Source organism: Nesoenas mayeri (genome assembly GCF_963082525.1).
Source record: "Nesoenas mayeri genome assembly, chromosome: 9".
NCBI classification, from domain to species: Eukaryota; Metazoa; Chordata; class Aves; order Columbiformes; family Columbidae; genus Nesoenas; species Nesoenas mayeri.
In genome coordinates, this window is record NC_137557.1 from 26,629,851 (window position 1) to 26,640,701 (window position 10,851).

Genomic DNA, 10,851 nt, shown 5'->3' on the forward strand with positions numbered 1-10,851 from the left:
CTTTTGTATGTAGGGAACAGCCTTCATGAGCAATGTCAATCTGGCATCTGCTAGGTGTCCTGTTTAAGCATTTAAAGTGTTATTAAAATACATAAACGTACTAAAAAATCTTGCACAAACTTTTCCTTGGTTTTAAAAGTGCATGAGTACGTGTGAAAAGCTTTTATTTCTATTCACACTTTGTGTTACGCTACAGCACTTGCAAAGCTGGATGAATACACCGTGTACTCCTTTTCTACGCGTGCAGTAACTCATTCTGAGATTGATACGTGGTCCACAGAGTGACTTGGAGCTGCTTTCCTTCTCTAGTCTGCTATACCAGGCAAGCAGAAAATAAGTTTATGCTTAGAGCATCAAACCAGTGTGTGTTTTAACATGGATGATATTCAGCATAACCGAAGGTAGGAACCATTCCAGTTGTTCTACAAATAAATATTCTCTAGTTCCTCAACATAAAGAAAATCTAGGCTTGATTAGGGATCCTGACATTCAAGTTCTCCAACATTGCTTTTTCTCAAACAAAATCTAAAATTCACATTAATTTTGTACCTATTACCTTATTGTTGTTAACATCTAAGAGCTGAATTACATAGACATAAATGATACTTACTCTGTTGCAAGGAGCACTACATTTCTGAATGGAATAATATTTTGAATGGTAAAAGGGGTTTAAGAAATGCAGTTCCTGTCTCTGCCTTTCCTTTAAATTATCTTATTTTTTATTCTATGCTCTTATATGTACCGTATTCTTACACATTATCATTCCTGTGCCTTCATAACCGTATGGAACCTAGCTGTGACAATCAGCAGCGACTGTTATTGAAGGAAAGTTGGCAAAAACAAGAAGTTAGTATTTTGAAACCTCAACTCAGCAACATTTCTGCTGAGCCTAGATATTATGGTTTTTTAAGTGGTAGAGAGAGGAACCATTTCTGAAGTTAGTAAGCAGTAATCCAGCCTAGCTTTAAAAGCTTAGCACCACAATCTGATGTAGATCCAGAACTGGATTGGTACTAGTACACAACAGTGAAGATAAGTACTCTGGTTTGTATGACTTTTCTAAGAGTGGGTTAATACATAGAGCACCAACTGATTTTTCCACGGTACAAGTGGGAACTCACTCACATTTAAGATCTGGCCTCAGCCAGCAATATAAGTGTGACTGAAGTCATTTGGCTTTGCAAGCTGATGCTCAGTGTTCAGCCCAACCACCAAAATCAATGCGGATATACTGAGGTTTCTGCAGTGTGGTCAGAGACTTGACAAATTGCGATGAACTGATCAGAAATTAAAGGCAGGGTGGGGGGAGGGAGGGAAGATGTGTTTGTGTGCATGCACAAGGGTCAGATCTGGGGCTAGAGAATACTTCTTTCCCTTTAGCTTGGTGGATAAGCTATGGTGAGCCAGTGTGGTCCATGCACATCTGTGATGTCTTGTAGATCCTTCCCATTCAAGGTGTATGATGGGGTAGGTTAACAGGCACAGCCTGAAGCACAGGAGGTTCCATCTGAATATGAGGAAAAACTATTTTGAGGGTGCCAGAGCCCTGGAACAGACTGCCCAGAGAGGTTGTGGAGTCTCCTGCTCTGGAGACACTCAAACCCACCTGGGCACATTCCTGTGCGATCTGCTCTGGTGAACCAGCTTTAGCAGGTGGGTTGGACTAGATCATCTCCAGAGGTCCCTTCCAGCCCCAGCCATTCTGTGATTGTTAATGTTTCAGGGTGCACCTCCACAGAAATGTCCTAGACTACATACAAAAATAAATGCTGTGTATGTACCTAAAACTGCAAAACCAAAAATGTGTTGAGCACATTCAGGTATTCTGAATGTAGTTGACCTATTTGGCAATGTGACAGGAGAACTTTTGTGTAGATGAAATACTGATAAGTCTTGAGAAAATAAAGGTGGACTTTCATTTTAGTTCTTATAATTTCCATTGATTTGTTTGTCCTAATTTTAAATAGAACATTGTATCTTTAAAGTTTGAGTTGTACATGAATATCAGCATTATTTAACACATTTATCTTAATGTAGGCTTAGAGAGACGGGGCACTGTGTTGGAAAAGTATATTTTGTATATTTTATTTGGGTAAAGATTAGAAAATAGATGGAAGTTTCCATTAATTTTTAAAGTAACGATGTATATTGTTTAGATTTGTTTTTATCCACACTTTGTAGCTCCACTTTTTAAGATGTATGTAGTTGTATATGCAAATATTTTATTATTTAATGTACTCAGCCACTTTAAAGTTCCCTTTTAGCTTTTACTTCCCGAGTGCCACCGCCCGCCCCGCAGCCGTCCTGTGGGAGCGCGGCTGTCCCCGCCGCAGAGCGAGGGAGGTGCCGCTCTGGCGGCTCATCACCCCCTGTAATTAACAGCCTTCCAGGCTCCCGCTGCCGCGCTGCGCGGGCCGGCTCCCGCAGCGCCCGCCGCCGCCGCGCGGGGGCGCTGCCGCCCGCCCGCCCGCCGCTGCCGCCGCGGCCCCGCCCCTCCGCCATGGCCGATGCGGAGGACGGGGACGAGCCGGGCGCCCCCCACTCGCACCCGGGCTCTGCGAGCTCCAAGGCGGGCGCCCCCGACAAGATGTTCTCGCTGAAGAAGTGGAACGCGGTGGCCATGTGGAGCTGGGATGTGGAGTGCGACACCTGCGCCATCTGCCGAGTGCAGGTCATGGGTAAGCACCGGCGGCGGGCCCCGGCCGCCATGGCCGCGTCCCCGCTGCGGGACAGGGGGCGCCTGCGCTTCAGCGGCGCGGAGCCGCGGGCCGGACGGCGCCCACAGCCGGGCCCTCCCCGCGCGCGGCGGGCGGAGGAGACAGACGCGGTTTCCGGCGGGAGGGGGGCGGCCGCCGCGCCTCCTCTTCCTCGGCCGCGCCTGCTCCTGGAGCGGAGAGCGGGACCGCCGCCTGGGCAGCGCCGGCCCGGAGCCCGCGGACGCGCAGGCCGGCACAGGCCCGGGCCCGTGGCCGTGCCCGCGCTCGGGCTGGCGCAGCGGCCGGAGCGGCCCCTCTGGCGCAGCGGCCGGAGCGGCTCCTCTGGCACGCCGCCCCCCGCCCTCCTGCCGGGGGAGCCCAGAGCGCCTGCGGGGCTGATGACTCTGCGGGGCTGATGACTCCTCTGCGGGGCTGATGACTCCTCTGCGGGGCTGATGACTCTGCGGGGCTGATGCCCCGGGCCTGTCCGCTGGGGGCCGCGATCGCCAGGTGTGCCGGCGCTGGGCCCAGGGCTCTGCTCTCTGCAGTCTCGTCTGCTGGGAAGCTGCAAGCGCTGAGTTTCAGCGAGCTGCCCCGAGTGCTGCGGATGGATGGGTGCTGATTGCTTGCTGCTTTTTTATTATTATTTTTTTTATTATTTTTTTTTTAAGGAGCGGTAGTGGATGTAGATCCAAAATAATTTTCCAAGTCTGTTGATCCATAGCCTTTAACATTTCTGCTTAAGCCTTCTATTTACTAGTGCTGTTTAACAGACAACCTCCAGAAAAGTCTGTTGAAAAGCGAGATGTTAGTTTACCTGGGTTTGAAATCTGGAGAATCTCTTTGAAAGCACCCTTATCTTTCACTGGCATCACTGTTTTCTGACATATGATACTTATCTTGGATCTTTGAAAATTCTTTACATGCTTCTTCTACCCTATATCCAAATTTACTGTTGTGCTGAGTCATCCCAGGCGTGATTGTTCCCTCAGTTGGGCCTGGCACAGGCTGGCAGGACAAATGACCCAAAATCCCTCCAGAGCACTTTGCTTTTGTGGGTCCAGGGAAGCATGATGCTGCAAATCTAGTCAGGTTTTGGCTTAACAGAAATGAGATAAAATATGCAATGCTGTCATTTCTCATACATGTTTTTACTGAGAATATTCTGTGGAACAGAAAATGCATGAAAGGTATACTAGAGGAAAAAAGGTGCAGTCCAGGAGTGGTGGGAGATCCACCTTTGATAAGCATGTTATGAAGATTGTCTGCTTTTGCACAGTGAACACCAATCACCCTGGAAATATGAAATGGGCTTTTTCTGTCACGTAAGCCATAATTTCAAGAATGTATTTCCCTGTGCTAGCTAGCCTGTAAAGAGCAATATAGAGAAGTCTAATGAATAAAATCTTATCCAGAGCTTTTATAAAAGTTTTTTTAATTTCATGTATAATTTTTCATAGCTAGACTAAGGGAGTACTTTTCATCTGAAACTAGCAGAAAAATCTGGTAACCGTTTTTTGAGAACAAACCACATTGCTAGAACGTGAAACTTGATCATTCTTGACTCGTGTTTAGCAATTTCACGTTGACCCTGCCAGACCCGCTCTGCCTCCCGTCGAGCCGCTGTGTCTGCAGGAACCTCAGGTTGCAGGCAGTGCCAGGCTTAAGCTGGCACTTGTTGAAAGTTAGTCTGATTGATTTTTTTGCAAGGCTTAATTTGCTACTAATTCTAATTTTCTACTAATTTCTAATTCCTTGAACTAACGTGGTCTTCAAGGATCACAGGAGCACAAGGGAAATAAGGAAAGCTGCAGGTGTTAGCTGGGAAGGGCAGGATTGCAGCAGTACTGACTTGGATTTGCTGAACCTCTCACAGCCTGACACCGGCAGGGCTGTGATGCAGGAGTGGGGACAGCTGACCTTGCCATGGTTGCAGTGATTGCTGTCTTCGTCTCTCTCTGCTGCTTCTGTCTGAAACTGCCCGTCTTGTTGCTAGGACAGGACAGTTGCTTTTGTAGTGACTACTAGTCTGCCACAGCTTGCTGCCCCGTGTATTGAGATGACCCCAGATGAGGCTGATGTGATGTACCATGGTACAAGTTGAAGCAGTTTGACTGAATCTTCCTGCAGCTTGGCCCTTAGATGCTATGGAAATACATATTACAGGAAAAGACCACAGGAAGCTATTTACTGCCTTTTATCGCCATGAGGAAGTGGCAACTATTTCAGGGTTTCTGTCCTCTTTGTTGTTCTTTGCCTGAGAAAATGAGGAATGTCTGGGCAGGTGAATCTGAAGTAGAAATACTGTCCATATCTAACAGTGAAAGCAGCAATACTCAAACCTAAATTCTGTAGCACAACATGTTTCTGTCTTCTAAGAAAATATGGTCTAACTAATGACACATTGGCTGGATCCAACCTGCGGGACACTTTTGTTTAAACTATTACGTTTTCTTTGGAGGGAATGAAGATGTGTTTGCTCCCATAACAGCTGAACACTTTCTATTGGGCAGGGTATGTGCACGTATAAGTCAGTCTGTGTTGGGGCAAAGGAGAAACAAAGGCATTTTTCCACTGTACGTGTGTGGCACAGTACTAAGCCTGGAAATTGTCACTTCTGTATCTTACTGAGTCCTGAACATGCCATCCTGTCCTATAGCCACAGACTGGAGTGCATAAAGATGATATTTAAAAGTTAGTTATTGTTCCGTGTTTATTTGTTTATATTATCAAATTGACCAATATGCTTGCATGTGTGAAAATTATGTGCAGGTATTTAGTAATGAAAACTAGTGTATTAAAAGCAGTAGGAGGTGGGTGTTGTGGTGAGAGATGTATGGCCTAAAAAAAATCAAAATTGTGAATGATTTCCTTAAAAGGAGATGCTGACATGTGAAAAACAAAGGCCTGTAATTAGGGTTTGGCTTTGTGCTTTCTCTGGTCTTATTATGCCTGAGTGCCTTGGCACAAATCTGCTGGTTGTTATATCTACAAAATGGAGAAGACTTTTTTCAGCAGAAGTTCTGAAAATACCAAAGCCATGGAAAACAAACAAAACTTGTTGGACAGTTTGGAGTCCTCATCTCTTTCAAATTTATATTTCATGTTCATGTGCACTATTTTAAAATTTTAGGGAGTTATTTAATGTAAAGGACTGAACTAGACATCAGACTGTAGGATTTTTACCTTTATAACTTGATGTTAAAGTTTATATTTTCCTCAGACAAACCTATTCTTAAGAAGGAATCCTGAGAATCAAATTGAGTCTTGTTCTTGTTTACTTTTAGATGCCTGTCTTAGATGTCAAGCTGAAAACAAACAAGAAGATTGTGTTGGTATGTAGTGATTTCATTTGCTTGTTTTTCAATTGAAGCTTCTCTCAGTAGGGTGCATTTTGAAGTTTGGAGGGAATACTGATTTTATTAATACTCAACAGTAAAATGGTGTTTCATTCTACATTGTATCATCTTTTTACATTAGTAATACTTTAGTCTTTATTTTGGAGCACTAATAAAACTAGTTTTCACTTCAAGACATGCTGTAGAACAAAATCGTTTCAAATGTGCAGTCAGCACATATGCAGCTGAGAGGTTTAAGTTTCACCCTGACCGTATTTGAGGAGATGATAACGTTCACTTCTGGAGTGGGTAGGAAGAAGTTACTCTTTTCTTTTTCCTTCCGAGATGGATGCCAGAAGACACAATGGTAACACCAATGAAAATCATCTATTCTGAGATAAAAGTTTGTCAGGGTTAGAAAGCTGTATTTTTTCCAGTCTTAATTCAGATATAGTGGAGGTAGTTGCTTGTTTGTTCACTTTTAATTTGAAAAGTAGATACATTTCAGTTTGCTATAATGCTGTTTGAACATAAACATATTTTCAATTGCATATCAGTGTATGCAAAAGCAGATCTTAATTCTGATATAATTAAATCAGAAATAGTGTAAATTGTCTCAAAGAGTTTGCTTTAAACCTTCAAGCCAACTTTTAAACCGGAGGTAAAACCTTCAATGCTCTTGTTCTTTCTGTTTTGAAGTATATTGTCTCAAACTTAATCCACTGTTGTTTTTGTTTATATTTTAAAGTGAGAACAGGAATTTCTGGTTCCAAATGTCTTAATTGGCTTGCTAAGTGTCCTATTTGAGATAGTCAGAGAGGAAAAAAGGTGTAATTTGCAACACTTCTTTGATTGGTACCTTTGTATTCCAAAAAGGAAAATAGTTATTGTTTTTTTTCCTTACTAGTTCTAATATTATTCAGGAGTAGATGGACAATAGACAACCCTTTCTGTTTTGTTGAAACAATTGTAGTCTGTGAATAACTTCTGGTGTAAGATCCCATTTTGAGGCTATCTGCTGTGTCAAAAGTACCTCCTTGGTATCACCCATCTAAGTTTGAACACTGCATTTCAGATGAGAATTTGGTGATTTGCCCTTGTATGACAGTAAGTCAGTAATGCTTTGGCTGGGTTTTGGTACTGGGGAAGGTAAAGTGAGGAACCTAGGTAGTTCCCAGACAGAACGGATAAATGTGTTTATACGTTAACAAAACTGGGTCACTTTATACAAGAAGATGAGAATATATGCATTTCTTTTTTCATAATTGGAAATTAGTAGAAGGATTGATGACAGGGAACTGACAATCATCAGAATGGCCGTAATAATCCAGTCTCAGTGATGATTCAGTGATGACCCATTTTTCTCAAAGGCTTGCAGTCTTTATGAACATCTGAGAACAATAGTTAGGACCTTCCTGTAGGTGTTGATGGCACAGCTGAGTGTGACTGGAACGTGTTCTTTCTTCTCTTTCAGTGGTTTGGGGAGAATGCAATCACTCCTTCCACAACTGCTGCATGTCCTTGTGGGTGAAACAGAATAACCGCTGTCCCCTCTGCCAGCAGGACTGGGTAGTCCAGAGAATAGGCAAATAAAAACACTCGAAGTTGTTTGTGGAGTTTTTTCTGTTGAACTTCTTGAAATAGTGTATGTATTATGCTATATGCTCATACAGAAGAACAGAACATGTCAATCCTGGCATGACTTATTTAGTTTATTTGCTACAAGAACAGTGTGGTTTTGTTGTATGAGGAGGCAATGGTCAGTCTTGCTGCGGGTGTTTTCACAATTGAAAGACGAGAAACACTACATTAACAGACCTATCTGTTATAATTTGAGTGTTAACTGTATCGGAGCATAGCAGTGTGGTGATGCAGATTATACCCTAAATACAGTTTGTTTCATATTTCTGTGTAGATAAATAAATGCATTTCAATGGGCAACCTTACCCATAAGTCTAATAGGCTGCATAGTTTACTGTCAGGATAAATAAATAAATAAATAGTTTCATAAGTAATATTGTGTACAAAAACAGAGTTGGTGTGTTTTTTAGAAACTATCCTGTTTTTTAATCTAAAATTAATAGTGTGTAAAGCATTTACTATGTGCTTTTTCCATCACATTATACTAAACATTTCTAATCTAGGTTTTCTTTATGACTTCAGAAAATGTTTTGTTGTATCTCTGTCTGTTGCTGTATTATATTCTATACATGATTTCTACAACTGTAGTGTTAAAATTTGACCACATTAATATTTTTTAATTTATATTTCTGTTAGAGATCATGGAGACATGTGTTTTTAATCCAGAGACTTTTGGTATAGCGACATGTATTTGATATCAGTTAACTAATGATGTAAACCATCTCTCTGGTTAGCTGAATAATATAGAAAACAAATAAAACTTATAACTTGAATATCCCAAGGAAAGCAGGTATTAATTATATCTAGGAAAAATGTTCAATTGTGGTTTCATGAAAACTCAGCTAATAGAAACTTCTTTATTGTCATTTTATTGGTTACAGTGTTTTAGAAGTGGGAGAGAACATTGTTTCATTTTTGTGGAAATCCTCAATGTATCATTTTTATATTAATCATGTGATTTTTTTCTTACAAATATTGAAGTGCTTGCCTCTGACTTCATCTTTTCCCTAAATATGCAAAGTAATTACTATTAATCTGAGTGTATGCTGTGGATTTTTTTTTTTAATATATGTAATAAAGCGGTTGAATTACTACTTTAAGGCTGTAACAAATTCAGGCTTAATAAAATGGTTAATAAACCTGGGTGAACTTGAAGCAATATTATATGCATATCATTGTTTACTTCAAAATTATAATTGTAAATGTTTATGATTAATACATTTCTCAGCAGATGTATTTGTCTGGTTCTGTTTATTTCTAGTGTTTTTAAATAAGTTTATTTTCACTGTAAAAAGTAGTTCCAGTGGCAATCTTTGTGTCATCGAGCATACATGCAGAGTTTACCGTGGTTTTGCTTAATACATGTAATCTTGTTTTTTAAATATTTTGAATTTTTAAAATATAGCTTTTGTCTCATTACACACTGAAACAGACAAAATGCTCTGTGTCACTGTTACAGTGTATCTCATCAGTTGTTATCCCAGATGATGTCAGTCCTATAGTAGTACAGAGGAGCCTATAGCATTTACTGTTGTTGTGGAGTATTTCATCTTAGCTTTTCTGTTTGTGTAAAAGGATTCTTCCTAAAAGGATCACAAAAGAAAATCTGCTTGGATGTGGAAATAATTTTTGACTCTAGAAGTTAAACCACCTATTTTCTCTGCCCGAATTTGGTTGCAGGCTCCATCCTTTAACGTCTTTTAATTGCAGCTGGTCCCATCAGAGGGCTTCTTCTGTTTGCTTTGCCTTATAGGTGAATATGGAAAGTAGTGAAGTAATTTTCACCCTGCTTTCAGTTTACTTCACATACGTGACGAGAGTAGCTGAGAATTACGATTGTAGGAAAGTTTTCCAAACTGTTGGCTCAAATGGCTGTTAACACAAATGAGGTATTAGAAAAGTTAATGCTGAAATCAAAGCAGCTGATATTTGTGTACATCTGTTTGTGTATGGTATATGTCTTGTGGACCGGTAATTAGAGGTTCATGTAGAAAACAAGGTACTGAATTTTAGGTCTTGCATATTTTCTCTGTGATTTAGAGATTAGCTTAAGTTCCAATCTTTCTATGAGCATTGTACCAGAGAAGTTCTTTCCTGTACCAAATCATGCCCTGATATTCCATTAGCATGGTTCTTAGTGAGAAGCTGGTTTTAGTCCTGAATTTGTTCACCTCTTGTACATGCAAAAAACCCAGTTTTGCTTCTCACCCAAACATACTGTTTTACCAGCAGGTGATACTAACTTAAATAGCCATCTTCAACTAACAGATGAATGCCGATCTACTTTTTTTCCACTGTTCAATAAATGTTGGGCAGACTTGGACAATTCAGCAGATGTAGCTAGAGTCTTCTCTTGAAGGTGAGTAATGAGTATGTGTCCAAACATCATATTGCTTCATTTTGCTTTTTATGAAGTTAGGTTCTTTTAAAGAAAGTTTATGTTCTGTAGATATCAGGAAAGATTCTAATTAACAGAGCAAAATGATTTTTTTTGAGCTGTGAACGTGTCTTATGTGGAAGCCATAAAAATTAGGTATTTTCTCGATTTGCTTAGACATGAATATATTATTAGCTGGTGTGAGCTCACCCATAGGTCCCCAGCTACCAGCTATTCATACTGCTACTCTAAGCCTGAGCTGTGGTGGCATTCTTGCTAAATGTAAAAAAGACCCTGCTGAATTTTAGGACCTGAAATTGAAGCTTTTACTGCATCCTTTCTTGCTTTTCTGTACCAAGGATTTCATAGGAATATGTTGCCATGGGCACCGTTTTTAGGAAAGCCACCGGCAGAATTCCGCATTTCTTCCTTTGACTTTTTGCGCAGTCTGGCTGTGTTGTTGAGCCCCTTGTGTAACCTTCTCCTGCCCCGTGCCTGCGTTCACCTGGCAGAGTCAGCCACTGCTGCACCAGCCAGGCTTCCAAATACTCCGCTTCAGAGCACACCACCTTCTCGTGCACACGTGGCAGTTGGGATGGATGGACCTCTCAGTCACAGCTAGAAAAAGACTCACACCTCTAATGTAAATTTGTGGAGGATAACCATGAGTTATATGTCAAATGGAATCAATGCATGCAGGATTAAGCATGTAAAAACAAAATACTGCATTGTAGTAGAGTGACAAAAACAGCCAAGAAGGGTTTAGCACTTACTGTAGGGAGTCTGAGAAATGCCTGTT

General features: G+C 41.2%; 1 protein-coding gene across 2 annotated transcripts; it reads left to right on the forward strand.

Annotated features, from left to right (window-relative positions):
- Nucleotides 1-2,494: 2,494 nt before the first annotated feature.
- RNF7 (ring finger protein 7) lies at nucleotides 2,495-8,830 on the forward strand. 2 transcript variants are annotated; one of them, XM_080349448.1, is made up of 3 exons: nucleotides 2,495-2,678; nucleotides 5,984-6,031; nucleotides 7,509-8,830. In XM_080349448.1, exons 1-3 carry the CDS (start codon nucleotides 2,501-2,503, stop codon nucleotides 7,625-7,627), a joined length of 345 nt encoding a protein of 114 aa, XP_080205574.1. In that variant the 5' UTR covers nucleotides 2,495-2,500; the 3' UTR covers nucleotides 7,628-8,830. The 2 variants fall into 2 exon arrangements, with proteins under 2 accessions (XP_080205574.1, XP_080205575.1); XM_080349449.1 differs by having other exon boundaries at nucleotides 2,495-2,671.
- The last annotated feature ends 2,021 nt before the right edge of the window (nucleotides 8,831-10,851 follow it).

Excerpts from the sequence above, each read along its gene's own strand:
- RNF7 (XM_080349448.1), top strand. The coding sequence starts at position 2,501 with ATGGCCGATGCGGAGGACGGGGACGAGCCGGGCGCCCCCCACTCGCAC. Across the intron at positions 2,679-5,983 it reads CTGCCGAGTGCAGGTCATGG|ATGCCTGTCTTAGATGTCAA; the intron begins GTAAGCACCGGC and ends GTTTACTTTTAG. Across the intron at positions 6,032-7,508 it reads CAAACAAGAAGATTGTGTTG|TGGTTTGGGGAGAATGCAAT; the intron begins GTATGTAGTGAT and ends CTTCTCTTTCAG.